The sequence below is a fragment of the Dicentrarchus labrax genome, unplaced genomic scaffold, assembly GCF_905237075.1.
Source record: "Dicentrarchus labrax unplaced genomic scaffold, dlabrax2021, whole genome shotgun sequence".
In the NCBI taxonomy this organism is placed as follows: domain Eukaryota; kingdom Metazoa; phylum Chordata; class Actinopteri; family Moronidae; genus Dicentrarchus; species Dicentrarchus labrax.
The window spans coordinates 32,559,848-32,586,917 of NW_026136713.1; the positions used below are offsets into that span (position 1 = coordinate 32,559,848).

General features: G+C 38.5%; 4 protein-coding genes across 8 annotated transcripts in view; 3 read left to right on the forward strand and 1 right to left on the reverse strand.

The window, feature by feature from the left end:
• LOC127374295 (uncharacterized) overlaps nt 1-4,146 on the reverse strand; it is a 48,103-nt gene extending 43,957 nt beyond the window's left edge. For 2 of the 3 annotated variants that reach the window (XM_051419456.1, XM_051419457.1), the window contains exons 1-4: nt 4,070-4,145; nt 3,551-3,892; nt 3,109-3,447; nt 2,570-2,704 (exon numbers count right to left, since the gene is read on the reverse strand). In XM_051419456.1, the coding sequence (XP_051275416.1) occupies nt 2,570-2,704; nt 3,109-3,447; nt 3,551-3,892; nt 4,070-4,112 (859 nt within the window). In that variant the 5' untranslated portion in view covers nt 4,113-4,145. Of the gene's footprint in view, nt 1-2,569; nt 2,705-3,108; nt 3,448-3,550; nt 3,893-4,069 lie in introns of all 3 variants that reach the window. The other variant, XM_051419455.1, reaches the window with a different exon arrangement.
• A 3,488-nt stretch (nt 4,147-7,634) lies between these two features.
• On the forward strand, nt 7,635-10,199 carry LOC127374304 (signal-regulatory protein beta-2-like). The gene is made up of 6 exons (XM_051419476.1): nt 7,635-7,703; nt 7,833-8,162; nt 8,284-8,640; nt 8,828-8,941; nt 9,042-9,088; nt 9,168-10,199. The coding sequence occupies exons 1-6, from the start codon at nt 7,661-7,663 to the stop codon at nt 9,300-9,302; spliced, it is 1,026 nt and encodes a 341-aa protein (XP_051275436.1). The 5' UTR covers nt 7,635-7,660; the 3' UTR covers nt 9,303-10,199.
• Nucleotides 10,200-14,663: 4,464 nt separating this feature from the next.
• Nucleotides 14,664-16,883, forward strand: LOC127374306 (uncharacterized). Its single transcript, XM_051419480.1, has 6 exons — nt 14,664-14,732; nt 14,862-15,191; nt 15,318-15,662; nt 15,824-15,946; nt 16,092-16,150; nt 16,248-16,883. Exons 1-6 carry the CDS (start codon nt 14,690-14,692, stop codon nt 16,368-16,370), a joined length of 1,023 nt encoding a protein of 340 aa, XP_051275440.1. The 5' UTR covers nt 14,664-14,689; the 3' UTR covers nt 16,371-16,883.
• A 5,976-nt stretch (nt 16,884-22,859) lies between these two features.
• On the forward strand, nt 22,860-24,804 carry LOC127374305 (contactin-1-like). 3 transcript variants are annotated; one of them, XM_051419477.1, is made up of 6 exons: nt 22,860-22,929; nt 23,050-23,355; nt 23,534-23,872; nt 24,043-24,183; nt 24,276-24,334; nt 24,448-24,804. In XM_051419477.1, exons 1-6 carry the CDS (start codon nt 22,887-22,889, stop codon nt 24,580-24,582), a joined length of 1,023 nt encoding a protein of 340 aa, XP_051275437.1. In that variant the 5' UTR covers nt 22,860-22,886; the 3' UTR covers nt 24,583-24,804. The 3 variants fall into 3 exon arrangements, 2 of the variants coding, with proteins under 2 accessions (XP_051275437.1, XP_051275438.1); XM_051419478.1 differs by lacking the exon at nt 24,043-24,183; XR_007887018.1 differs by having other exon boundaries at nt 22,861-22,933; nt 24,043-24,334.
• The last annotated feature ends 2,266 nt before the right edge of the window (nt 24,805-27,070 follow it).

Consider the following 27,070-nt stretch of genomic DNA (forward strand, 5'->3'; position numbering starts at 1 on the left):
TTACATCAAGCTGGAGTTGGGAGGTAGGAAACACTTTCCCACGGTAGCTGAGGCTGATGCCTTCATTGCCTCCTTGCCTACATTGAACACCTAAGATCACAGTTTGCCCAAATCCATGCGAAGAGGATGGCGGACCAGTAGGCTAGGCTTACTGTCGTTTGGAGTAGAGTTCCTTCATTCCGTTTTCCATTGACAGCGGTGATCTGTTTGTCTCTACTATTGCTGATTACGGGAGACAGTCTCTCTATCATGACTTAATGTTTCTAATAGCCTACTCTCCTTTACGGGAGGCTCAAACCTTTTTTACAGGCGGGAGGGCGGAGAGGTGAGAGACATTTTTCTTATCATTTTCAAGAGGCTACTTTTTTGCGAGCCAGAGGTGATGACGGTCACAATGGTACACAATAGTACCAGAATACTTCTTAGTGTGTGTGATGTGTGTATGTGCGTGTGTTTGGTTGTTCCGAGTGTGCTTGCGGCTACCACTGTGTCAATGTCTCATGTAATCCCAGAAAACTCCATGATCAATCTGTACTGTTTATATTATGGGTTTTGATGATTTCAACATCGTTGGAGATTCTCAGCACTGCATTGACGGCCTCAAGGTGTTGCCCTTTATCTCCAACTTTAAAAGACAACTAAAAATAATTTCCTATTAACCTATATCTAATATAAAACTGTTTTCTCATGGACTACTGGGATGTATGTGTATGATTGTATGTGTATGTAATGTTATGTATGTTCTGGTGTGCTTTGTGCGTGCATTAACTTATCATCATCTGGTTACAGGTGGTAACTGTGTATACCATTGTCTGTACCACTACCCTTTCATGAACCATGGGCCCCCACCTATAAGCTTTCCTAGCTTCCTTGGAGGACCCATTCACTCTACCCAATTGATTTTGTACCCCAACTGTATTATTGTAATGTTTGAAGTGGTATTGTGAATAAACTCAAACTCAATAATGTTGTGATTTTTGTCATCCTCTCATTAAAATACATGGCTAAGCAAACAAGAGACTTGAATTGAGTTTTTGACAACAGGGACTAAAGTACAGAGGTGTTTTTTGCCAGTTTTGGCTCCTTCCACCCCGTAGTCTTACAGTACATGTGTTTATTCTTGCCTGGACCAGGACTTTTGAGACAAATTGGGGGCTTAAATTAAGTTTTATAACTAGGTTCGGGAACAAAGACCACACCTTGCACTCATCTTATTTCTGCCCTCTACTTAAGCACACCTTATCTGTTCACTCCCTTCTCGACTCAGGTTCCACATGAGGGGCGTCATACAAGAAACACAAAAAACAAATGCCTCTAACCACTGAAACGAGACCATCCTCAACCGTTCAGACAGCAACATGTTTGAAGACGAATGGCAAACTCCCTCCTCTCTGAGTCTTCTTCTTCGCCTACCATTCCTTCTCGTGCCCCGACACTCCGAGCCTTCATCCACCGACAACTCCAACACCATCAGACCTTCGCCCTCAAACAGCTCCAGGGGAGTCTTTGGTCTTCAGCGTCAGCCACCTAAACTACGCAATCCGCACCATCCCCCAAGGTTGATCCTTCTCGTCACACCTCCTTTCCATAACCTCTTCTGTCCCATCCCTCCACGAACACACCACACCACACCGGACGATGAATGTAAATCAGCTAAAATTATGGCACCAGTTTCTCCCATCACGTAACAGCATTTCATTCTTTTAGACAACCACATCACTAAGCTACAATACATGCCGTTATTCACAGACGCAGTACGTTCCGCTGAAGCTGCCACCCTGGTTGCAGGCGGTTTTCAGCCAAGCGGCTGCTCAAATTCACATCCCTCTCTTCTTCCTCCGCCATCTGCGAAACTTACCCAGTAATCATAGCAGCTATTCTTTGGGGTCACAAATGGTCCAAGAAAATCCTCACCAACCTTACCTCAACAAGGTACCATTCCCACTGCTTTGATATAATGCAGTTCATATGGAGGCTCACCCTAGCCTCTCACATCCCAGGTTGCAAAAAACACAATCGTCAACACACTATCTCATTCTCGTTACAGAAATTAAAACAATTGGCACTAGCTTCTGACGCCGTTCCGACTTCAGTCCCACGGTCTTCAGCCACCGTCTTCTGACTCCCCAAATGGACAATCTGGTCGCCGTTTCCTTTCGCTCAACGTCCTTGCACACTTTAGCTTCATCCCTTTCGCACCTCTTACCATTTTGCCGAACCCCTCTGTCCATCTGCCAACAAACCCACCTTTCTTCCATCCTTTCATCCATTATCCTTCATTCCGATACCCTTTTTCCCTATATCCCTTGATCCCTAAACTCTTCATCCCCTCTTACCCCATCCCTCGACCCTTACCCTCATCCCTCATCCCTCGACCCCTACCCCCATTCCCTCATTACGTGCAATAAACCTTTCTAAATTCCACACGTTCATTGGTGAAATTAAGACTATAGCCACTTCTCCAGGCACCACTACTCCACTGGGCCCCTGTTGTCGCTATTAACTTTGTTTTTTTACAGTTACATATCTGTCTTTAACAGACGTGAAGAGTAAAATATGGTGAACCTACCTTTGCAATGTTCACAAGCCTTCCTTTGATTTATGTAGAAAATAAGAAGAGCAATTACAGTCACACAGCAGGCCAACAGTACTCCAAGAGCAAGGACAACTGGTTCCAGTTCTGATCCTGAATCACAAACATTTCCTAAGAGACATTAAGCATTATTTAATTATGTACTCTTGAGAATAATATTTTTTTATTGAAAATACTGTGGCATTTAGAAAACTACGCTTATCAAAAGCAAAAATTGATAACTCAATGTTCATTATATTGTTTAGTCAACATATCCTCTTATTATTTGAGTACTGAGCTAAATACTTAGCTGATAATAAGAATACTCGATAATTTAATATAAAATCACTCAATAATATTTTTTTTGAAAACAAAAATACACCATATAGGCTATAAAGTAATTGTAAATATCACTATTCGTATATAGTATTAAACAGACTAATAATCCAATCCACTGAAATCAGGTACATATTAACCAGGATAGATGGCTTTATATAAGATACACATATGATTTTAATACAACAGTAAAGACGTACTTGTTTCCACTTTAGTTCCTTCACCAAACAGGATCTCTCCACATGAGACCACAGCACAGTAGTAAGTTCCAGTATCAGAGGAGTTTCTTATGGTTTTGGACAGACTGTAGACACAGCTTCTTTCCTCTTGTTCATCACTGCTGTTCCTGTGAGTGTAAATGACGTCTGGATGAGATTGTCCTGATCCAGCTCTGAACCAGTACACACTGTGTTCACCTGGACACTGGACTCCTTTGTTCCTGTGGAGAAGTGAACACTGGAGAGTCACTGAGTGTCCCGGCTGGACTGATGCTGTCTCTGGACGTTGCTTCACATTCACAGATTTCTGCTGATTACAATCTGTGTGATTCAGTTGAAAAACAATATGAAAGGGATTAACGATCTGTTATTTGTACGACATAAGGATAATTTATATAAGCACAACCACTGACAGATATTTTACCATTCACAGCCAAGAAGATGCCGTTAACAAAACTCTGTGAGTACGTTGCTCCACTTTGACAGAAGTATGTTGCTTCATCCTCTTTGGTGACATTTCTAATTGTAAGAAAAAAGTAAGCGTCCACTTTGGTTAATGTGAAACGTGAGTCTATAAATGGTTCGCTGAATGTTATTTTGCCAAGTATAACAGCAGCGACTGTTTGGACCATATATCCAACAGACTGCTTGTACCAGTGAAATTTGCTTTGATTCTCAGAGGCTGGACATTGAAAAGTAAAAGTCCCACCAAGTTCAACCACAGTCAAAGAGATTTGCTGAGGAACCTCTGCAGTGTGAATCAGGTCTGAAGAAAAGAGACAAACGAAGAGAGTTACAACACCAGAGGACAAAATGAAAAATCACATTGCAGTGCAAAGATTATTAGATGGTCATATAATCCACATAAGCATTATTTTCACACACAGTAAAAACCGAAGTTTGCAGAAGTATGTTTCTCACATCAGATAAAAACTGCACTTACACGTTATGCTAAGAAGAATCAAAGCAGCCAGTCTTCCCATCATTGTGGTGTAGCACCCTTGTCTGGTACTACTGATCTGTCTTCTCACCTAAATGAAGGTTTACTCAGTAGATCATCAGGTTTACACAGCAGAAATCATAGTGATTGGCTGAAATGCAGAAAATGACCTCCCCCTTACATATTTGGCAACCCTGTGATCTATTTTCATTTGATAGGAAATTCACATGTACTTGTTTTTGTATTAATTCCAAAGCGGTGTCTTTATTCAGAATACATGTTTGAATTTCTTGTTTCTGTGATCATTTGTGCTTTATGCTTATTATTATCCGTTCTGGCCTACTGTAGAAACATGGCTGTTCAACTTGGCTTAACTTCTCTCTTGTTTAAAGATCTTGAACCCATATCTGTCTGATTTTCTTTTTGTTTTGTACATTGTTTTTCTTCACAATGTACACAATTTTTGTAGCGCCAATTCATAATAAAAAATAAAAAAATTCAAATAGAGTAGGTCTAGACCGTACTTCTTATCAAATAATTTGTAACAGGCCATCAATATAAATTTCTCCTAAACTGGTGACACAGCTGGAGTTGGGTCGATGTGTAAACTGTTCCAAAACCACAGAAAATCAAGAGATCCGGAGAACTCAGTTTGTGACGAAAAAAAAAGAAAAAGAAATTTGTCTTTAAGAGAAGTGCATTGTACATAGAGTGAGAGAACATTCAGAGTTAGATAGAGTTCTAGATAGAGTTTTTACACACTTAAGACAACAGGCTCCTCTGTTATATTGGTGTTGAACTGAAGAGCATGATACACTTCTTTATATAAGTGTTTACTTCATTAGTATTTCCAGTTTTTCTCTTCTGTCTTGTAGATAAATCCCTCCAACTTTCTCGTCTCTATTTTATTTATTAAAGACCTTCTGCATATCTGTATTGAGAAGAACAAGCAAAGCCACTTGCAGTAGCTACACTGACAGATACAGGCTGTGGTGAGCCATTTCTCTGCCCTTTGACCAACAAGGCTGTTTACTCAGTAGAGACCTGACTATGTGCTTCAACAGGATGTGTAGAGAGGGAAGCATGCTAATTTTAGTTGTTTTATATGGTGGTTAATGTGCTCATTCAAAGAAGAAATAATGTCCATAAACTGTGTTTTTAAAGATGCACCCAAAGGCATTTACAACCATTGAACTTGTTGTAATGTTAATATTAATCAATAATATAGTGTTATTTTAAAACGAGATAAACCAGCAGTCAAACCCAGTTCCCTGAGGCCACAACAGAGAGCGAGAGAGGAAGAAAATCCTGTATGTATTCACACCTTAGTTTGAAGCTTAACCACAACAATGCTAAAGTTTCCATGCATCATTTGTTTGTCAGAGAAAGTACAAAGCAGGACATAAAGTATGGGGGCTTCTGTTTTAAATACAATTTTACAGTTGTTACTTTTCTTGTGTCCACACTTGTCAAACCGGCTTGTTTTGCCTTGTGGTCAACAATATGTTGACCCCGATGAAGACCACAACATGCTGGACTAACAAATACTTTAGCAGGTCTGGCCCTATAGATAGATGTCTGTTTACAGTGTTGTACTGGATGGCATTATATTGTCAGGTGTTCCTGCCCATGTTATTGTGAAGGTGTCAAACACTGTACATACAGTATGGTGGCTCAGGATTATTTCATGTTAATCACCTTGTTAATTGCTGGGTTATTTTATTTGTGGTTTCAGGTTCACATGGTTTCCCTCCCTTAGATAAAAAATATGTAGGTCAGAAACTCTAAATCACATCAAGATGATTGTGTTACTGTGAGACTGTGAGAGTGTCGCTCTGCGGCCTTTCACCAGCCCTCTGAAAAGAAGTGAAGTGAGTGCAGAGGAAGAATGGTTTAACAGCCCTCCTCTTCTCTGTATGCTGTGCTCTTCTTCCTGATGTAAGTGACAGGCAGAGTGGGCGGGTCATCATTGATGATGTGGAGTATCTGAATTGGCTGGCTGGTTCAATATTTAAGAAGGCTCTGCTGTCTTTGTGGCAAGTGGCCAGATACATCTTTTTAAAAACATATCAGATTGATCAGTTAATTCCTGTTTAATTAATTGTTCCAGATATTGTTGTTTTGTTCGTTGTGATTTTCTCTTAGGCCAAGAGACATAGGCCTATATATTCATAGACAAAAGAGGTTAGTGGTATCAGTGCCCTTTTTAAAATAGATATATAGTTATTGAAAAAAGTTCCTAATAAACCTTATTTTCTGTTGTTAAATCATTAGACCTTTCATAAATATGTAGGAGAAACTCGTACATAACATGACCTCGAGGAACGAAGGGACAAACCAAACACTGGCTCTAGATACGGACATTTGCGTTCCCACTGTAGTTTTTCAATCACCCTTGGAAGCGGAGGGTGAAGTGACAGTGTTGTGATCTGTGGCTACACCTATTTTAAAAAGGGCACTGATACCATTACCTCCAAATTCCACTGTACATGGCCGCGACGTGTCCTGGAATATGTGAAATGCATCTCTGAGCAGAGGGAACTAGAAATATCTCCTGATGCCAACTCATATTTTAGGTTCATCCTATTTTCTGGAGTACTGAACATTGTCATTACATAAGAGCCTTATGGGATGGTAATGATTCTTCCAGGTGTTACGAAGGAAACGGATTTATTGCTTGTGAAAAAAGAGATTGTGGAGGTGGGTGTGGTTTCCAATCAGTTGCAGGAGAGAGAGGTGTGAGGAAGGCTTGTGAGAGCAGCGCCAGGTGAGTTGATTATCTCAGCTGAGTAGTAACACTCGCCTCTCTTAATGCAGTAGTGTGCTAGACCTGGGGGGGGACACACATGACAGAAAGGACAACTGGAGCGAACTTTAATGGACTTTTGAAGCAGGCAAAGTGTTGTGTGAGTAGTGTGAGTGGCTGAGTAATAAATAAAGTGGTCTGGATTATTAACCTGTGTTGTGGGTTTGTGTGCTGAGAGAACCCACGGTAGTAGCGAGACTTGCTACAGAGATTTTGATGGCAAAATACATTGAAAATATAAATTAATGATGTCCATTAATTCCTGATAGTGGACACCTCGTCAGCTACTATCCTTACATAGCCTGGTCCATTGGAAATACATTGGAGATACATTCGTATTGAACTTTCGTGTTGCAACACTGAATGCCCAGCTAAAAGAACTAAGCTACAACCCCAATAACACCACAGTGAATGACAACAATACAAAAGATGTACAAGACAAAGTGTTATATTGTGTCATATTGTCTCATCCACCCTTGTGTTCAGGTGAATGATCTCAATGATTACTGTAGTTTACATTACAATCAAATCAAATGATCTGTTATGTTTACTCTGTGTCAGTTATTGAAACCCACCCTGAAACCTGAAACAAAAGCTGCTGTCGGGGTTGTTTCATGTGTTTAGGTTGATTTTATTTCCACTGTGGTAGTACAGTGAAACGCAAACATGACAAGAGGCCAATCAGATTGCTCTGAAATTGTTCCCTCCCACTTGGTATGATTACATGAAGATGAATCATCTTTTAATATGATTTATTCTAACTGCTGTCTCAAGTGGAATAATCAAAAATGCTGATCATATGTTATTTACTGCTGATGCTCAGAGTGGGGCGTAAGTATATAAAGTCAGCTTCTTTCCTATATATTCAAAGTATATAGTCATCTTCTTGGATCAATTTAACACATGGCATACATGAATATATCTTTTGTTAATCACTGCTACATTTAATTTGATCTTTAGGATGCACGGACAGTCTGATCTTTGAGACGAAGACTGTTGGTGTTGGATACAATGTGACTTTGACATGTACCCGCCAGGCATCTGAGCCCAAAACAAGGTTGTTTTGGATCAGGCTAGTTTCTGGAGATTTGCCTGAATTGTTGGGAGGAACGTACACCTTTGATTTTGATGGCGTTAACAAGACTCCTCGCATTACAGCAAAACAAGAGCCTGGAGCATTTGTCCTGCATATTAGTCAAACAAATCTAAGTGATACTGGAGTTTACTACTGTGTCAAAGTAAAAGAACTTGACATGATATTTCTGAATGGAACATTTCTGAGAATTAAAGGTAATAGCAGCTTACTTTTCATAATTTATAGAAAAGTTTACAACATTTTAACATTTTTAACTCCTTTTATTTTCATTATAGTGAGTAAAGTGTGTTTATTTTTGTCTTTGTTTTTCCCCAGGACCAGAACCTGATGTTACTGCCGTCGTTCAAGTCCCTCCATCTGATTCAGTCCGTCCAGGAGACCCAGTGACTCTGCAGTGTTCAGTCCTCTCTGACTCTGAGAAGAAAACATGTCCAGGAGATCACAGTGTGTTCTGGTTCAGAGCTGGATCAGATGAATCTCATCCCAGTTTAATTTACACTCATGGAAACAGTGGTGATGAATGTGAGAAGAGTCCTGAGGCTCACTCTCCACAGAAATGTGTCTACAACTTCTCTAAGAATGTCAGCTCCTCTGATGCTGGGACTTATTACTGTGCTGTGGCCTCATGTGGAGAGATATTATTTGGAAATGGAACAAAACTGGACACTGAAGGTAAGTTTGTGATTGTTCTGTTGACTAGAAAATGGGAAAACATAAAAAAATCATAAAATTCATAAAGATCAACTATTAACAATTTTAATGTATAAAATCCTTTATCAAGTAAGTGACATTAAACACAATTTAATTTTACTCTTTGTTCATTTTCATTCGTTTTTTTTCCCTTTTGTTAATGTTTCAGGAACCAGTACGTGGTCACAGACGGACAAAGCAGTTGTTTTTCTGCTGTGTGCTGTCTTGGTTATAAGTCTGATTGTTTTAGCCGTCCTCATTTACGCCATTAAGTGTGACAACGGTAATAGAAGTCACTCATAGTTCTCCATACAACGCTATTAAATTAAAACTACTGCAGCCTTATTTATTGTTTCCTATATATTTTCTGTTTCATAATCCAGCTGCTGTTCCTCTGCAGAAAATCAGTGGTGGTCAGAAAAGTCAACAGGTAAAAAAAATTAAATGGATAAAATGTATTAAAACATTTATGAAGGTTTATTTAACTTTGTCATCTCATATATTCTCAGAGAAATGAAGACGTGCAGGTTTATTCTGCTGTCGTCTTCACCATGATGAAAACTGACAGAGGTGCAATAAAGGATGCAAAAGCAGCGGAGAGAGAGAGGATCTACACTGCTGTCAAGGCTTTTGGGTTGGATTAGTGAGTGAACAAGCCTGTTTGTCTTCAGTTTGTAATGTATGATCTAGTTGATGGTAGTCTGTTTACAGATAAAGGGTTTGTTATACACAATGTGACTAACGCTGTACATATTATCATTCTGAATAAAGGTTTATCCATACATTTGAAACTAGTTAGATTGAAATAGACTAAAATGAATTGAAAGTGTGGTTGAAAATGTCCATTGTATATACCTTACTTGTTTTTACTTTGTTATAAAGACTATTAATGTTTTAATATACACCATTTTGAATTAAGGCTTGGCCAAACATTTGAAACTAGTCAGGTTCAAACAGATATATTTAAAATAATTAAGAAGTGGTGCACACTTTTAGGTATAATTAAAGATGTCCCAATCCTATCTCAAAGATCGATATCAGTGTTGATTGAGGCATTTTTTAACTGATCGGAATCAGCTGTATTGAGCCTTATTGACCAAATCCTGATCAGTACCCTTCATTGCATGCCGCTGAAGGTGGACTTACATGGTGATTGTTAGTAAACTGTTTTGGAGGAAAAATCTAATGTGGTCTAAATATAAGACCAAGAATTTATTAAGCATGCACCTATTCGATCCACTGGATCGTTGTTGACATTGATATATTAGGGGGACCAGATATCAGAAAGGGAGAGAGAGAGAAAAGGCAGTATCAGCCTGTATCTTGTATTGGAACCAGAATCAGAATAGGTAAAGTCCAATCAGAGGATATTTGAAAGTAAGTTAATTTACTCATCATGCATGAATCTGTAATGGCAGTAAACCAGTTGGAATTAATTGCGTTAAGAATTTATGCATGTTGCTGTTTCTTTATTGTTTTTCTTATGTGACCATGCAAAGTATTTGTAAACATGTGATTAAAAAATAAATGTGTGTGCTAAACTGTTGTTGTTGAGGTTATCTTTGATTGTACCGAACAAGTGTTGATTATTCTGAAAATTTCTAAGCATTTGGTAGAATTACTGAAATTCAACTTTCTAGACATCTTTCTGGTTAACAGACATACTGTCCGTGGTTCTCTCGTAGCATTTTACTGTCTATTTAATTTCTGCAAGCAAAATTCTTCTCGACGTGAACTTCCCTTTCAATTGATTTTTTTTATTAATAATGAGTGAAGTTACACGTAATCCAATTTTTATGTCAATTCCAGATGCAGTCCGCAGACATTTTCGGCAACATGTTCCTTTACAGACTTACTAGTGCTATGTCTATTTATTAACAGCAACTCAAAAGCTTGACCTCTGTTTAAAAAAAAGAAAAATCACATTCTGACTGATGCACAACGACTTCCTGTCACAGTCAGGTGTCAATTTAGAATAAAATATGTAAAATGTTACATGTGAACACTAACTAAGCTGAGGCCCTTTGAGGAGACTTGGGGATCAGTTCACAGGCCATGCTCTGCGTACATAGAGGGGTTTTGCTGGTTGTGGTATCTGCTCTAACAACAGAGTATACTGCATGCTGTATTTACCACAAGCTTATTTACCAGATCATTTGACTGATCCACAATTGACATGTCAAGATGATGACCCACACTCATTGCTCCTGTAAAATTAAAACAATAATAATATAGTATTTCCTTCCCAACATTTATTGGACAATGGAACATTGTTTGAAAAAATAATGTTTAATATTCAAATGATAAAGCATGGTGACTTCAGTGACTGCAATACCTGTGGTTAATATATATATTCTCTTTTTCATTTGGGTTCTGAGCCATATACATATGCATAATGAACAACTGAATAATAACTGAATATTTTCTTCCAAAAACAAAAAAAATCTACTACTTGAAGTTCAACAGACAAATAATCCAGCCCGCAAGAAATCAGTTACATCTTAAGCCGGGTAATGGCTTTATGCAAGATGCATATGTGAATATATTAAGATGTACTTAGTTCCTTCACCAAACAGGATCTCTCCACATGAGACCACAGCACATTAGTAAGTCCCAGTATCAGAGGAGTCTGTTATGGTTTTGGACAGACTGTAGACACAGCTCCTTTCCTCTTGTTCATCACTGCTGTTTCTGTGAGTGTAAATGACTTCTGGATGAGATTGTCCTGATCCAGCTCTGAACCAGTACACACTGTGTTCACCTGGACACTGGACTCTGGTTTCTTTGTTCTTGGGGAGAAGTGAACACTGGAGAGTCACTGAGTGTCCCGGCTGGACTGATGCTGTCTCTGGATGTTGCTTCACAATCACAGATTTCCGCTGATTACGATCTGTGTGATTCAGTGAAAAACAGTATGAAAGGAATTAATGATGTTATTTGTATGACAAAAGGATAATTGATATGAGCACAAACACTGACAGATATTGTACCATTCACAGCCAAGAAGATCACCCTTACATATTTAGCAAACCTGTGATCCATTTTCATTTGATAAGAAATCCACATGTACTTAGTTTTTTTTTCTGCTGTGAGAACAGTTTCATGCTGTTCTACTGGTTAATAATTGATTAAATGTATCAATGCATGAAGACAACCACTACTAGCTAGTAAACATGGGTGTAAACAATTCAATTTCAAAAGTGTTCAGAAAAAGTGCTGTTTCGAATGTTACACCTGGAAATTAAACTTGGTTCATTTACAAGACGATTCCACAGGAAGCTTTAAAGGACCAGTGTGTAGAATATAGTGGCATCTAGCGGTAAAGTTGCAGATTGCAGCTTAATGAACATGACTCACATCTGTATTTGATGACCAGGTAATGAGAACAAGCTGTGAAGTGAAGGAGCAACTACGATGGTAGTGAAATTCGCAAAAAACACTCAAGGCCCTATCTACCCTCAGTGTTTGGTTTGCCCGTTCTGGGCTACTGTAGAAACATGGCGGTTCAACATGGCTTAACACCTCTCTTGTTTAAAGAAGATCTTGAACTCATAGTTATAGATAGAGTTTTTACACTAAAGACAACAGGCTCCTCTGTTATATTGGTGTTGAACTCAAGAGCATGATTCACTTCTTCATATTTTGCACTAAAGTGTTTACTTCATTAGGATTTCTAGTTTTTCTTTTTCTCTTCTGTCTTGTAGATAAATCCCTCCAACTTTCTGTTCTCTATTTTAATTATTAAAGACCTTCTACATATCTGTATTGAAAAGAACAAGCAAAGCCACTTGCAGTAGCTACACTGACAGATACAGGCTGTGGTGAGCCATTTCTCTGCCCTTTGACCAACAAGGCCTGACTATGTGCTTCAACAGGATGTGTAGAGAGGGAAGCATGCTAATTTTAGTTGTTTTATCTTGGTGGTTAATGTGCTCATTCAAAGAAGAAATAATGTCCATAAACTGTGTTTTTAAAGATGCACCCAAAGGCATTTACAACCACTGAACTTGTTGTAATGTTAATATTAATCAATAATACAGTGTTATTTTAAAAAGAGATAAACCAGCAGTCAAACCCAGTTCCCTGAGGCTACAACAGAGAGCGAGAGAGGAAGAAAATCCTGTATGTATTCACACCTTAGTTTGAAGCTTAACCACAACAATGCTAAAGTTTCCATGCATCATTTGTTTGTCAGAGGTGATTGTGTTTATTTCTGCAGTTTTGGCCGTATAGATAGATAGAAAAATATGTAGGTCAGAAACTCCAAATCACATCAAGATGATTGTGTTACTGTTAGACTGTGAGAGTGTCGCTCTGCGGCCTTTCACCAGCCCTCTGAAAAGAAGTGAAGTGAGTGCAGAGGAAGAATGGTTTAACAGCCCTCCTCTTCTCTGTATGCTGTGCTCTTCTTCCTGATGTGAGTTACAGGCAGAGTGGGCGGGTCATCATTGATGATGTGGAGTATCTGAATTGGCTGGCTGGTTCAATATTTAAGAAGGCTCTGCTGTCTTTGTGGCAAGTGGCCAGATACATCTTTTTAAAAACATATCAGATTGATCAGTTAATTCCTGTTTAACTAATTGTTCCAGATATTGTTGTTTTGTTCGTTGTGCTTTTCTCTTAGGACAAGAGACATAGGCCTATATATTCATAGACAAAATGCAGTTGTATTAGAGGTTAGTGGTATCAGTGCCCTTTTTAAAATAGATATATAGTTATTGAAAAAAGTTCCTAATAAACCTTATTTTCTGTTGTTAAATCATTTGATAACGTGACCTGGAGGAACAAAGGGACAAACCAAACACTGGCTCTAGATACGCACATTTGCGTTCCCACTGTAGTTTTTCAATCACCCTTGGAAGTGGAGGGTGAAGTGACAGTGCTGTGATCTGTGGCTACACCATTACCTCCAAATTCCACTGTACATGGCCGCGACGTGTCCTGGAATATGTGGAATACATCTCTGAGCAGAGGGAACTAGAAATATCTCCTGATGCCAACTCATATTTTAGGTTCATCCTATTTTCTGGAGTACTGAACATTGTCATTACATAAAAGCCTTATGGGATGGTAATGATTCTTCCAGGTGTTACCAGGGAAACGGATCTATTACTTGTGAAAAAAGAGATTGTGGAGGTGGGTGTGGTTTCCAATCAGTTGCAGGAGAGAGAGGTGTGAGGAAGGCTTGTGAGAGCAGCGCCAGGTGAGTTGATTATCTCAGCTGAGTAGTAACACTCGCCTCTCTTAATGCAGTAGTGTGCTAGACCTGGGGGGGGGACACACATGACAGAAAGGACAACTGGAGCGAACTTTAATGGACTTTTGAAGCAGGCAAAGTGTTGTGTGAGTAGTGTGAGTGGCTGAGTTATAAATAAAGTGGTCTGGATTATTAACCTGTGTTGTGGGTTTGTGTGCTGAGAGAACCCACGGTAGTAGCGAGACTTGCTACAAAGATTTTGATGGCAAAATACATTGAAAATATAAATGAATGATGTCCATTAATTCCTGACAGTGGACACCTTGTCAGCTACTATCCTTACATAGCCTGGTCCATTGGAAATACATTGGAGATACATTCGTATTGAACTTTCGTGTTGCAACACTGAATGCCCAGCTAAAAGAACTAAGTTACAACCCCAATAACACCACAGTGAATGACAACAATACAAAAGATGTACAAGACAAAGTGTTATATTGTGTCATATTGTCTCATCCTCCCTTGTGTTCAGGTGAATGATCTCAGTGATTACTGTAGTTTATATTACAATCAAATCAAATGATCTGTTATGTTTACTCTGTGTCAGTTATTGAAACCCACCCTGAAACCTGAAACAAAAGCTGCTGTCGGGGTTGTTTCATGTGTTTAGGTTGATTTTATTTCCACTGTGGTAGTACAGTGAAACGCAAACATAACAAGAGGCCAATCAGATTGCTCTGAAATTGTTCCCTCCCACTTGGTATGATTACATGAAGATGAATCATCTTCTAATATGATTTATTCTAACTGCTGTCTCAAGTGGAATAATCAAAAATGCTGATCATATGTTATTTACTGCTGATGCTCAGAGTGGGGCGTAAGTATATAAAGTCAGCTTCTTTCCTATATATTCAAAGTATATTGTCATCTTCTTGGATCAATTTAACACATGGCATACATGAATATATCTTTTGTTAATCACTGCTACATTTAATTTGATCTTTAGGATGCACGGACAGTCTGATCTTTGAGACGAAGACTGTTGGTGTTGGAGACGATGTGACTTTGACATGTACCCGCCAGGCATCTGAGCCCAAAACAAGGTTGTTTTGGATCAGGCTAGTTTCTGGAGACTTGCCTGAATTGTTGGGAGGAACATTTTCCTTTGATTATGATGGTGTTAACAAGACTCCTCGCATTACAGCAAAACAAGAGCCGGGAGCATTTGTCCTGCATATTAGTCAAACAAAGCTAAGTGATACTGGAGTTTACTACTGTGTCAAAGTAAAAGAACTTGACATGACATTTCTGAATGGAACATTTCTGAGAATTAAAGGTAATAGCAGCTTACTTGTTTTCATTACAGAGAAGTTTATAACATTTTAACAGTTTAACATTTATAACTCCTTTTATTTTCATTATAGTGAGTAAAGTGTCTTTATTTTTGTATTTGTTTTTCCAGAACCTGATGTTACTGCCGTCGTTCAAGTCCCTCCATCTGATTCAGTCCATCCAGGAGACCCAGTGACTCTGCAGTGTTCAGTCCTCTCTGACTCTGAGAAGAAAACATGTCCAGGAGATCACAGTGTGTTCTGGTTCAGAGCTGGATCAGATGAATCTCATCCCAGTTTAATTTACACTCATGGAAACAGTGGTGATGAATGTGAGAAGAGTCCTGAGGCTCACTCTCCACAGAAATGTGTCTACAACTTCTCTAAGAACATCAGCTCCTCTAATGCTGGGACTTATTACTGTGCTGTGGCCTCATGTGGAGAGATATTATTTGGAAATGGAACAAAAATTGAAGGTAAATGCTGAACATTTCCATATAAACCAGTAAAATTCATTATTTTTAATGTGGTAGAATCCATTGTGATGTATCACAAAACATGTATTTCTAATGCACTGTAACATCTGATCAAAGTAACTGTTAACTTGAATTATTTGCTCCTTTTCATGTTGTGTCAGCAGTCAACATGTTGCAGTCCAATCCAGTTCTGTTTCTGTTGTGTGCTGCTTTGGCTATCAGTCTCACTATTATTGCCTTCCTGATTTATACCATCAAGAAGAAAACTTGTGGTTGTTGCAACGGTAATATAAGTTTCTCAAACATCAATCTATCAAACAGTATTTTGCAAAAGCTAAAAGTCAAGTAAATTTTATTTATACAGCCGAATATCCAATGAAACAGTACTTATTTGTCATCTTAAACCTGTGTTTTTATTTTATAATACAGCTGCTGTTGTTTTAGAAACAAATGCTTCAATACCTCGTGGTGATCAGCAAAGTCAGCAGGTAAGAAATATAGAGAAAAGATACAATGGAAAAGTTATTAGACGATGTAAATATGCATATATGCAGTCTCATAAAATGTTTCCTTATGTTTGCGCAGAGAGATGAGGACTCATTGGCTTATTCTGCACCGAGCTTCATCACGAGGAAAACTGGCAAAGCAGAGAGAAGGAATGTAAAAACAGCAGAAGAGACAGTCTACTCTGGTGTTAGGGCTTTGTGATGGATTAACGATGGATTTACAAATAAAAGGTATTTGTTGTCTGGCACGCTGTGGGAAATCAGTATTCACATCTGATGTCGGGAATATATTTTATTTGCATCACTTTAAAACAGTTGCAATGCATTGTTTTGTATCTGTTTGTAATCATTGTTTGAAAAAATATTTAGTAAATAGATTAATAATGCTACTGCTCAAACAGGCTTTTAAAAATATTCAACTTGAAAAGTCTCTTATTTGATATGCAGTTTATGTTGTTACCCTCTTACTATGTGTATCAATGCAAAAAATAATTGTACTAAATGAAATTGATGACGTGTTGCCTACTTTCTTTAAAGACAAACTTAGATTGTAAAACAAACAGTTCACTTAATTTTAAGGTGCACCATTTTCAGTTATAATGGCATAATATTGAGCTTCATGTTTAAATTCCTAGCCATGATTTGGTTATTTTGAAAATAACTACTTGCAACGTGTGCAGGATGCGACTGGTATAATAAATTGAGACTGACTGAATATCTTGTTTGGTGTTTGTAACACGGTAGATACAATATTTCTAAAAGGTGAAATGGTAAAATATTTGTATGGTATTTTCTTACATATTTGAACAAAAAAAAACATACTAATATGTTACCACAAAAATCCAGAAGATGATAGAAATTCACTTGGAGCAGGAAAAAAGACACAGGGAAAACGTAGGACTGATGGACAGGCATAGATGACCTGACAACTGAAAGAGGCAAAACACATGGACTAAATACACAAAGAAATAATGAACCAATGAAACACACATAATCAGGGTGAAGAAGGCAATCGAAACTGGAGGGAAAACAGACAAAGACAGGAAGTGAAGCCAAACAAGAGGAGGAGTATTACAAAATGAAACAGGAAATAACTAAAGTTAACCACAAACCATGACATTACATGCTCCTTGCCATTAGGATCTCTCTCTCTCACTCACTCACTCACTCAGAGCAGAGCAGAGGGGTCTGTCCTAGGTTTCTGCCTTTTAACAGACAGTTTTTCCTTGCCCCCATCGCCAAGGTCTTGCTCATGCCCACTGTTGGGTCTCTGTAAATGTTATAAGGAGTTCGGTCTAGATCTGCTCTATTTGAAAAGTGTCCTGAGATAACTTCTGTTATGAATTGGCACTATACAAATAAAATTGAATTGAATTAAATGTTACACTGTGGGCCTTTAAATCAATAATGTATATTTTTCATAGTAGGACATGTTAAAGAAAATAACTATAAGTGCATATCCACTTTTGACCGTCCGTCACACTCCTACAACCATCCACCACTACGTGGTTCGGGCCTGCACCCAGACCAGGTGTGAACAGTGCACACTAGCAGGGAATGGAGCAGGAGTGCAAGTGGAGCATCATGCCTCAGCTTCATAAAGAAAAATATTTCATCTAAAAATTAAAAGAAAAGAAAGAATGAATGAATGTGATATATTTCTATGGGTTTATATTTTTATTTTTTTTATTTCCCTGGTGGTGGCCCTGGTTCAAGGTTTCCACAGGATTTGTATTTTTTTTTATCTTTTTAAAAGAGTATAGTCTATATAAAAAGGGCCCTGAGATAAATTATGTTAGGATTAGGTGCTATATAAATAGGATCTAATTGATTGAATTAATCTCCTAACCGTTCATCTAGCGCCATCAGAAGGTTGAGATTTTTGGTGTTTAAACTTCAAATTTAAACACTTTAAATCTAAATCTTTCTTTGAAAAATACACTGTGTAAAAAATGTTGGCGGACAACAACTCAGATGAAAACTCTTTCCTTCCTGGTCTCACAGCACTTTCTAAAGGCCTTCTGCATGTCTGCTGTGAGAACAAGCAAAGCCACATGCAACAGCTACACTGACTGAACGGCTGCGGTGGGCCATTTCTCCGTACTTTGACCAACCATCAAGGCTGTTTACTCAGAACAGACATGACTATGCTTCAACAGGATATGTAGCGAGGGTAACATTGCAAAGAGGAAAAAAGATAAGGGGAGGTTCCTGCAGGCTATTTTTCTTGCTTGAAAATGGGCTCATTCAAAGTACAACTGTTTTTAGAGATGCAACCAAAGGCAGCTACAATCATATGCATCAGCTGCCCTAAAATATCAAAGAGATGCATTTTAGTTCACGTTTTATTTTAATTTCAGTATAAATGTATTAATTTATTCAGGTGTCCAAATAGATAATCTGGCTAATTTAAATTAAGAAAACAGTTCAAACTCCTGTTCTTACCAAACAGATCTGTGTGGGACCAGTGAATGATTAGCACCTCCCCACTCAACCAATCAAAAGGACCAAATGGCAGAAAAGTGCAATACTGTAGTGTCGTTCCACCTTCCTTTTTAAAAGCAATAAAACAAACCCACCTTCCTGAGGCTACAGCAGAGTGAGAGGTAGAAAAGCCCCTTTGCATTCACACCTTATTTTGAAGCCCAACCACAACAATGCTAAAGTTTCCATGCGTCATTTGTTTGCCAAAGCTGACCTTGAATGCGTGTTTACATGTGTCTGTATGTGAAAGTACAAAGCAGAATACCTACATGAACAGTTAACAGTGGCCATCTTTCTGTATATTTAACTATGTATGTGTGTTATATGTACAAGGGCTGGACACTATTGTGTCTGTGAATGTGAATGTGTTAACTGTATGGTAATTTGTGTTTGTGTGTGTGAAACCTCAAGCAGCACTTGAGGTATTAAAAATAACTTTATCGTCAAACCATCATATCTTGGCTTGTGGTTGACAATATGATGACCCTGCTGAAGGCCACAAACCACAGACCGTCGGTCTGACCAATGTTACTTTTGACCCTTTTCTCCACTCTTTTTTACATTACTCTGTACACTGTTAGCTCTAAGATTGTCTTGCTGCCTCACAGCAAGGTCTGCGGTTCAAATCTATTATATTTGTGGTTTTCTCACAGTTTGGAGAGTTGTGACTCCCTCCTTCAGATAAAAACACGAGGGTCAGTTGAAACTAGAGATTTCCCACAGGTGAGTGTGTTTGTGATATGTGATAAAATGCTGCTCTGCCCCTTTTAATCTCCTGACTAGGAATTTAGCAGGTGGTTGGATAGTTTAACAACCCCCCTCCACTTTGTCCACTGTGCTCTTCCTTTTGATGGGTGGGCTGGCTGTATTTACTCTCTTCTCTTCTGTCCTTGTGTATTACTGTCACAAATACCTAGATGCATTTTTTAATATACAGTAATCAATTAAAGGACAATTCCGGCGCAAAATGAACCTGGGCTCAATAACACATGTGTACCGAGTTGGTCCGTTCTCTGGGATATGTTTTCATTCTAATCGACCGTGACCGGTTTTGGCACAAACCGCTAATTAGCTTATAACGCTAGTCAACGGGGCACCGAGTAACGTGAAAAGAAATCCCTTTTTATTCCACTAACAAGGCTCAAAATAGCACCACAGTTACACGGTAGAATAATGAGGGCCCCTATGTATAAACAGAAGCATTGAGAACTTTGTAAGTGTACAGACGGTTTATTAAAAAGATAGTTTAGAACAACAGTAGCGTTCGCGTATACAGGCGGGCGACCTCTTGTGTAAACAGTCAGGGGTTAGGTCATTGATGCAGATCAATGATCAAGATTTACAGCCGGCGATGTGAACTAAAACAAACGTAATTTGCTCAATATATCAGAAATAATCGCACCGATGTAAAACACAACTTGTCTAGTGTACTTTCTCAGCGGATAACTGTCCATCTGGTCCCTCTGCTATGAGTCGCTGCCTCCAATTTATTTTCGGGACATGGAAAAAAGTTTCGAGGACAGCTCTGTTTATCAGAGAGGGGAAGTCTCTTGGGTGTCCCGACGCAACAGGTCCCACTCCGTGCAACACAGGCACTCCTCTTCGGTGGCCATAGCTTCACAATGTCCGCAGGTACACCACCAGTTTCCCAAAGTATGAGGCTGTGTTGCGGGCATTGACTATCGGTAGCTCTCTCTCTCGTAGCCCTTTCACGGAGCTCCCGTCGCCCTTCGTCTGTGCTTTCTTCCGGCAACAACGTTTCACGCGAGATTCACTGCACATCTCCGTGGAAACGTTGTTGCCGGAAGAAAGCACTGAGCGCCTAAGAGACTAGTGCTTCCACAGGATGCACACTAAAGAGACGGCGGATTATTCAACTGAATTTGAAGACATCGACAACGAACCCTTTCAGTTTGATGGACGTCCTTATCTTTTCGAGCCTGAATATACAGACAAAGAGCGGCGGGAGCTCCGTGAAAGGGCCTTTTTTTCACGTTACTCTGTGCCCCGTTGGCTAGCGTTATAAGCTAATTAGCGGTTTGTGCCAAAACCGGTCACGGTCGATTAGAATGAAAACATATCCCAGAGAACGGACCAACTCGGTACACATGTGTTATTAACCCCAGGTTCATTTTGCGCGGAATTGTCCTTTAAATTATTATTTAAAGCTATGATTGCAGCTAAATTCCTGCAGTGGCCCGGGTTCGAATCTGACCTGCGGCCCTTTGCTGTGTGTCATCTCCTCTCTCTCTACCCCCTTTCCTGTCGATCTTCAGCTGTCTCTATCCAATAAAGGCATGAAAAGGCCCAAAAAAAGAAGCTATGATCAATCATTTACATCAACAATGGATCTCATTACTATCTGATTGGGTTCTGGGCCGCATGTAAAAACCACATTGATTGATTCAAGACATTTTTTCAGTTCAGTTAAAAGATTATTAGTCACTGACTATAGTTATATAAAATGTCTCCATATGTTAGTGAGTAGGATTTTCCTAAAAACATCTAGGCTCATACAAAAGTAATCCCTAATCTAAGAGTCACTAGAAATGTGTGTGTGTGTGTGTGTGTGTGTGCGTGTGTGTGTGTCTGCAGTGACTCTGCCTGATTTTTCTTATGTTGCTGTGTTCACAACATTTCTGGGCTTTGACCTTTGGGCAGTGGGTGTGTAGCTCCCAAACAATAACAGCGAGAAGGTTGTGATAGTAACCAGGTGCCAGATCATAAGCCATTACACAAGCATGCATCCTTCATCATAAAACAGTGTGTAACGTTTAGGAGGATCTATTCGCAGAAATGAAATATAATATTCATAGTATGTTTTCATTACTGTATAATCATCTGAATATAGAAGTCTTTACATTTTTGTTACCTTAGAATTTCTAGTTTATTTCTAGATGCTGTGGGTCGCCTTCTACGGAGTCTGCCATGTTGTTGCAGTTTAAACACATAGGCCTGTGTTTAAATAAATATTACATGCAATACATTCATATTTATCATTACGTTAGATTAAAGATGTGGACTCAAATGCAAGACTGATTCAGAGTTTGGTGAAGTTAAGTTTTATTCCAGATAAAGGGTGATGGTGATTATGAGAGGGTTGAGGAGATGGCTTACTGCAGATAGCAGGCTGGCAGGCAGGCAGATGAGGAGTAACTCCCATTGAAGACAGAAGGCTCTGGCAAAGAGTAGATGGAGCACTGGGGTAGATATACTGTTGGGTAGATGAGTTGATCGAAGGCAGGTGAACAGACTGGGGGAGTTGATTGCTGATAGGTGTGTGGAGCAGAGCTGGAAGGCAGGAGGGAAAACCACACCCATGACACACAGACAGGAGACACAAGGGAGGGGGAAACGCAAGAAAAAGACATTTAAAGGCATTTAGTATCAATACCCACCCGGTAATTATGTAGCTAATGAGAAAGAAAAGAAATCATTGTAAACTGTATCTTCTGTTTTTGACTCATCTGATTTACACTGAAAGATGGCAGTAATGTAAAAGAATGAGCAGGTTAAAAACATGTTTTGATCAAATCTAATGAAATCACAACCCCATTGGTATTAGAGTCATGATTTAGCATTGCTTAATTCATGTTCAATACCAAGAAGACGTAGTGTGCTAATCATGTAACATGTCATCATTGTTTATTTGTTCTTCCACAATCCAATCTAACCTAAACTGAGTAATTTTAGATGCTTAACCTTAACCATGCTGTAAAGATAAATAGTGATATAAGGTTTGCAGAATTAATCAACATCAACATTAAGACTATACTGCACCCATGAATCACAAAAATATTAGCATCTGCCATGTATAATGAATAAATATGGTAGTGTATGAAAACACACTAAATAAGACAAACATGTACTGAATTTGGTCATATACTCTCTTCTTTGTTCCCCTTTCATAAAATTCCCCTAATACACAAACCTCACAGTATGGGATGAAAAGTCACATCAAGATCAAATTAAATCATGTCAGTTTCAGTGTCAATTGTAGAAACCCACCATGAAACATGAAACAACAGCTTGCTGTTGGTGTTGTTTCAAGTGTTTAGGTTGGAAAGATGGTTTATTTTTATTTCCACTGTGGTAGCACAGCGAAACACTGACAACGAGAGGCCAATCAGATTGCTCTACAATTGTTTCCTCCCACTCGATATGATTACAGAAAGATGAATCATTTCCTAATGCACTTTAAATTAACGGCAGTCTCAAGTGGAATAACCAGAAAATGCTGATTCTACTGTATTTGGTGCTGATGCTCAGAGTGGGGCGTAAGTATGTGTAGAAATGTCAGATTTAGTCCAGATTTACATTTACAGCATTTTCATCCTCTTAGGAGAGGGCATACATGATTCTTACTCTGTTGTTAATTTAAGATAATGTCTTTTCAGGATGCACAGATTATCGGCTCTTTGAGACAAAGATTGTTGGTGTTGGAGATGACCTGAAACTAACATGTCCCCGCGAATCTTCTGCAACCTCCTTTTGGATCAGACTTGTTTCTGGAAACCTTCCCGAAGTCTTAGGAAGAACATTTAAAACTGAGAGTGCTGATCCTAGCATTACAGTCTCAGGAGAAGCTGGAACATTTGTTCTGCAGATTAAAAACGTAAAGCGAAGTGATACTGGAATTTACGTCTGTTTTAAAACACAACAAAAGTGGATATTTTTGAAAACTGTGGACCTGAGAGTTGAAGGTAATAACATTAAAACAGCTTTCAAATTCTTTTAATACATTCATTATGATTTCCATTGTTTCTATAACTTAACTTCTTTAACTTACTTCCCTAATTCATTAAGTAAGAAACAACTTTATTTGAAAATTTATGTTGCTTATATCTGTTTCTTGTTTTTGATTTGTTTTCAATTTCCCAGGACCAGAATCTGATATCACTGCAGTCCCTCCATCTGATCCAGTCCGTCCAAGAGACTCTGCAACTCTTCAGTGTTCAGTCCTCTCTGACTGTGAGAATCAAACATGTCCAGGAGATCTCAGTATGTGCTGTTTCAGAGTTGGATCAAATGAATCTCATCCAAGTTTGAATTATACTCAACAAAATAGTGCTGAAGAATATGAAAACAACCCTGACGGACTCTCAACAAAGAAATGTATCTTCAAGAACGTCAACTCCTCTGATGCTGGGACTTATTACTGCGCTGTGGACACATGTGAGGAGATATTTTGTAGAAACAGGTCAAAACCCAACCCTGAAGGTAACTATTATAATTCTATATAATGGAGAAATTAGCATATTTGTCTGTTGATTTAGGTCAAGTATTTGCTCTTAATGTACAAATAATAATCGAAATTAACTATATTAATTGTAATTATACTTGTACTAATTGTTAACTTTCATTATTTGCTCCTCTTCATATTGTGTCAGGAGCCAACGAGAGCGATTCGCAGAAGACCAGTACAGTTCTGATTCTGTTATGTGCTTCTTTGGCTTTAAGTCTGCTGTTTATAGCCTTTCTCATGTATTCAATCAAGAATCTCAAGAAAAATTCTTGTCATTGTTGCAATGGTAAGCAAAGTCATAGAATGGATCAATCAGATCTGTCAGTATTTAGCAAAACTTAATTCAGATCAATGCTGTCTTTTCACTTTGTAATACAGATGCTGTCGCTCTGCAAACAAATGCAGCCACAGCCAGTGCTGTTCACCAAAGTCAGCAGGTAAGGAAAAAAAAAGAAAAAATTTAACTGGAAAGTTATCAGGATGTTATTTCTCTGATTGTGTAAATGTCGTTATCTGCTGTCTCATCACATTTCTCTATATTTTCTGTCAGATAGATGAGGACTCATTGGTTTATTCTGCTCCAACCTTCACCAGTCGGAAATCTAGAAAAGCAGAAAGAAGGGATGCAAAAACAGAGGAGGAAGAGAGTATCTATACTGATGTCAGGACTTGTGGGTTGGAGTAACAGTGGATTTGATTTGATCCTGGTTTTATCTGCACTTTGTGGGAGATGTACTTTTTTTAAATTTTGTATAACTTATACAACATGTATTATATTTCATGTCAAATGAATCCCCATGATGCAAAAATATATTATAATATAATAAATACAGCAATAGATGCTGTAAGGATCTGATATCTGTAAGTCTTTGTTTCGTTGTGAGTCGTTATTAAAGTTATAACTCTTTCTTCTTTCTCTGCTGTTCCTTTGTACACATCATTTCTGTCAATGCTTTTCAAAGGTATTGTTTTAGGAATTGGTGGTTGTGTAGATGCAGTATATTGCTTCCTTCTTCATAAATTCATGCATGTTATGACAAGATTTGACACCAAACCTATTAAAGACACAACTTTTAACCTTTACTGCACTGTTTTTCAGTGTGACATTCATGACTGCAACATAACAGAGACTATCTAAAGTAACACCTCAGTAGGCTCAAATACTGATACTCTGCTTTCATAATGTTTTCAAAATTGTAATTTAATGTTACTAACTAAATATGCTGACATGTTAACACACATACAATCCAGATTTAAGATCATATTGCAAAGCTGAAAAATTCATCCACACCCGACTATGACAAATAGAAACTGAAGCCAGTCCTGAGGTTGGCCCAGAAGCTGTGCATCCTGTGTAACGGCAGTATAACGACTTCGCTCACAAAGGTCGCCGCAATTCAGGTCAAAGGCGAACAAAGTTTTAACATTTGGCGCTGTATACCACAGTGTGTAAGGCCATTTCACCCATTTTTCCAGGGACCCAGAACCCAGAATTGAATCTCGTGGCACTCCATAGAGAAAGGTTAAAAAACATTTTTTTTATAGGCCAACTGTTGATATCTTCAGGCCAGGTCAGGAATGATTTTCCTTACTTTCAGCCTTGCTAGCAGCATCACTCCTGTTCCTGACTTTTCCTCTAAAATGAATGACATTCCCATCAGCCTCAGCTGTGTTTAGTGGTCATTAACAGTTCAATGTGTAGCATACCAACATGACAGTGTACACCACCATCAGAAACTCTTAACAATGGGGTGCCTTGGTAAGTCTGGAGCCCCATCTACCAAGAAAGTGTCCTTTCTGTGGCAGTGGCCATGGGTTCTAGTCTGACCTGTGGCCCTTCGCTGTGCTTCATCCTTTCACTTTCTTCCCCTTTACTATCTGCCTTAAGCTGATCTATCAATAAACTCAAAAAGCCTCTCCAGAAAAAAAAAAGAATGAATAAGACTAAAAAAATATATAACTACCACATAAATATCGGTCTCAGATAATGGTTTCTAATAAAGACTGGGTGCATTTTGCTTTTTTATGGGTATTGGCTACCAAGCTAGCTAATCTAGCTAGGTACCTCTTAATATAATTCACTCAAGGGGGTAAACACAATTTGGTTATGTTTTTAAACCTTTTATTCTGTTTTTATGTGTTGAAACAAAATGACAAGGCCTACATGTTATAGGACTTGCCATGCATGGTAGATTTCATCATGTCACAAGATTATTTTAGCACCTTATCTTGGAGAATTAAGCCCCCTGGATACCCAGAAGTGAAATACCTATGTAATTATAACTTTATTAACAACAGTTTGATTGAATCACAGGCTAAAATCCTCTTAATCTAACAAAGATTAAAACCTGGCCTTGCATAGCATAGTTAGCTTCAACCTCTACAGTTTAAATGTAAAAAGCATACTGAGTGTCAGGATCCCACAATTGTCCAATTCTTCGTGCTGATGCTCCACGTCTTATTGCTTGTATCCACTTTTGCCCTAAAGTTTTTTAGTTACTTAGTTCTGGGTATTTTACCCTGTTAGTAGTGCACACAACAGCTTTATGCAATACAAAGAAAATGGAGAGAGATTCATTGTTTTCCCCTCCAGTGTGTGTCTCTATGGTTCCATCTCTACAGACATATACAACATATAGTCCAATAGCAAGTAAAGGTACCAGGACGAAGTGAACCGTAAACTTGTGCTACCTTCAAATGCATCGTCGTGTTTACCGTGTTCACAAGAAGAGTCCATATGTAAGTATATAAGTACTTGTGGTATTCAAAACCTTGTTAAGTGGAAATTTTCTGAAAGGTCTGAGCAGGTTACATAATGGGAACACAAACAGTGTCACATATTTTATACATTTCACATAAAAGATATAAACATGTATTATTATTTATTGTAACTCAGTAGATAGTTTAACATCAGTTTCATTTTATTCTCATTCTTACTTTCTGTTCACTAAAAAATGTCAGTCAAAGTAAGGTTGCCTAGCTTTGGTTGTTATTGGCTGTATCAGTCCACACAGACGTCTGAAGTTCTGCAGCGCAGTCAAAGCCACAACCTGAGCAGACGAGTGTTACTCGAGTTATAAACTAGTTAAGCTGAAACGAGTGAAAGTGGATAAACTAAATTACCACGACCTGGAGATGAGACGTAGGTGAAGTGGAAGAGGTGATTCTACGAT

Bases quoted from the DNA above. Each gene is read 5' to 3' on its own strand.
- LOC127374305 (XM_051419477.1), top strand. From the start codon at position 22,887: ATGCTGATTCTACTGTATTTGGTGCTGATGCTCAGAGTGGGGC. The intron at 22,930-23,049 runs GTAAGTATGTGT...ATGTCTTTTCAG, and splicing joins GCTGATGCTCAGAGTGGGGC to GATGCACAGATTATCGGCTC. The intron at 24,184-24,275 runs GTAAGCAAAGTC...TTTGTAATACAG, and splicing joins TTCTTGTCATTGTTGCAATG to ATGCTGTCGCTCTGCAAACA.
- LOC127374304 (XM_051419476.1), top strand. From the start codon at position 7,661: ATGCTGATCATATGTTATTTACTGCTGATGCTCAGAGTGGGGC. The intron at 8,942-9,041 runs GTAATAGAAGTC...TTCATAATCCAG, and splicing joins CGCCATTAAGTGTGACAACG to CTGCTGTTCCTCTGCAGAAA. The intron at 9,089-9,167 runs GTAAAAAAAATT...ATATATTCTCAG, and splicing joins GTGGTCAGAAAAGTCAACAG to AGAAATGAAGACGTGCAGGT.
- LOC127374306 (XM_051419480.1), top strand. From the start codon at position 14,690: ATGCTGATCATATGTTATTTACTGCTGATGCTCAGAGTGGGGC. The intron at 15,192-15,317 runs GTAATAGCAGCT...TTGTTTTTCCAG, and splicing joins AACATTTCTGAGAATTAAAG to AACCTGATGTTACTGCCGTC. The intron at 16,151-16,247 runs GTAAGAAATATA...ATGTTTGCGCAG, and splicing joins GTGATCAGCAAAGTCAGCAG to AGAGATGAGGACTCATTGGC.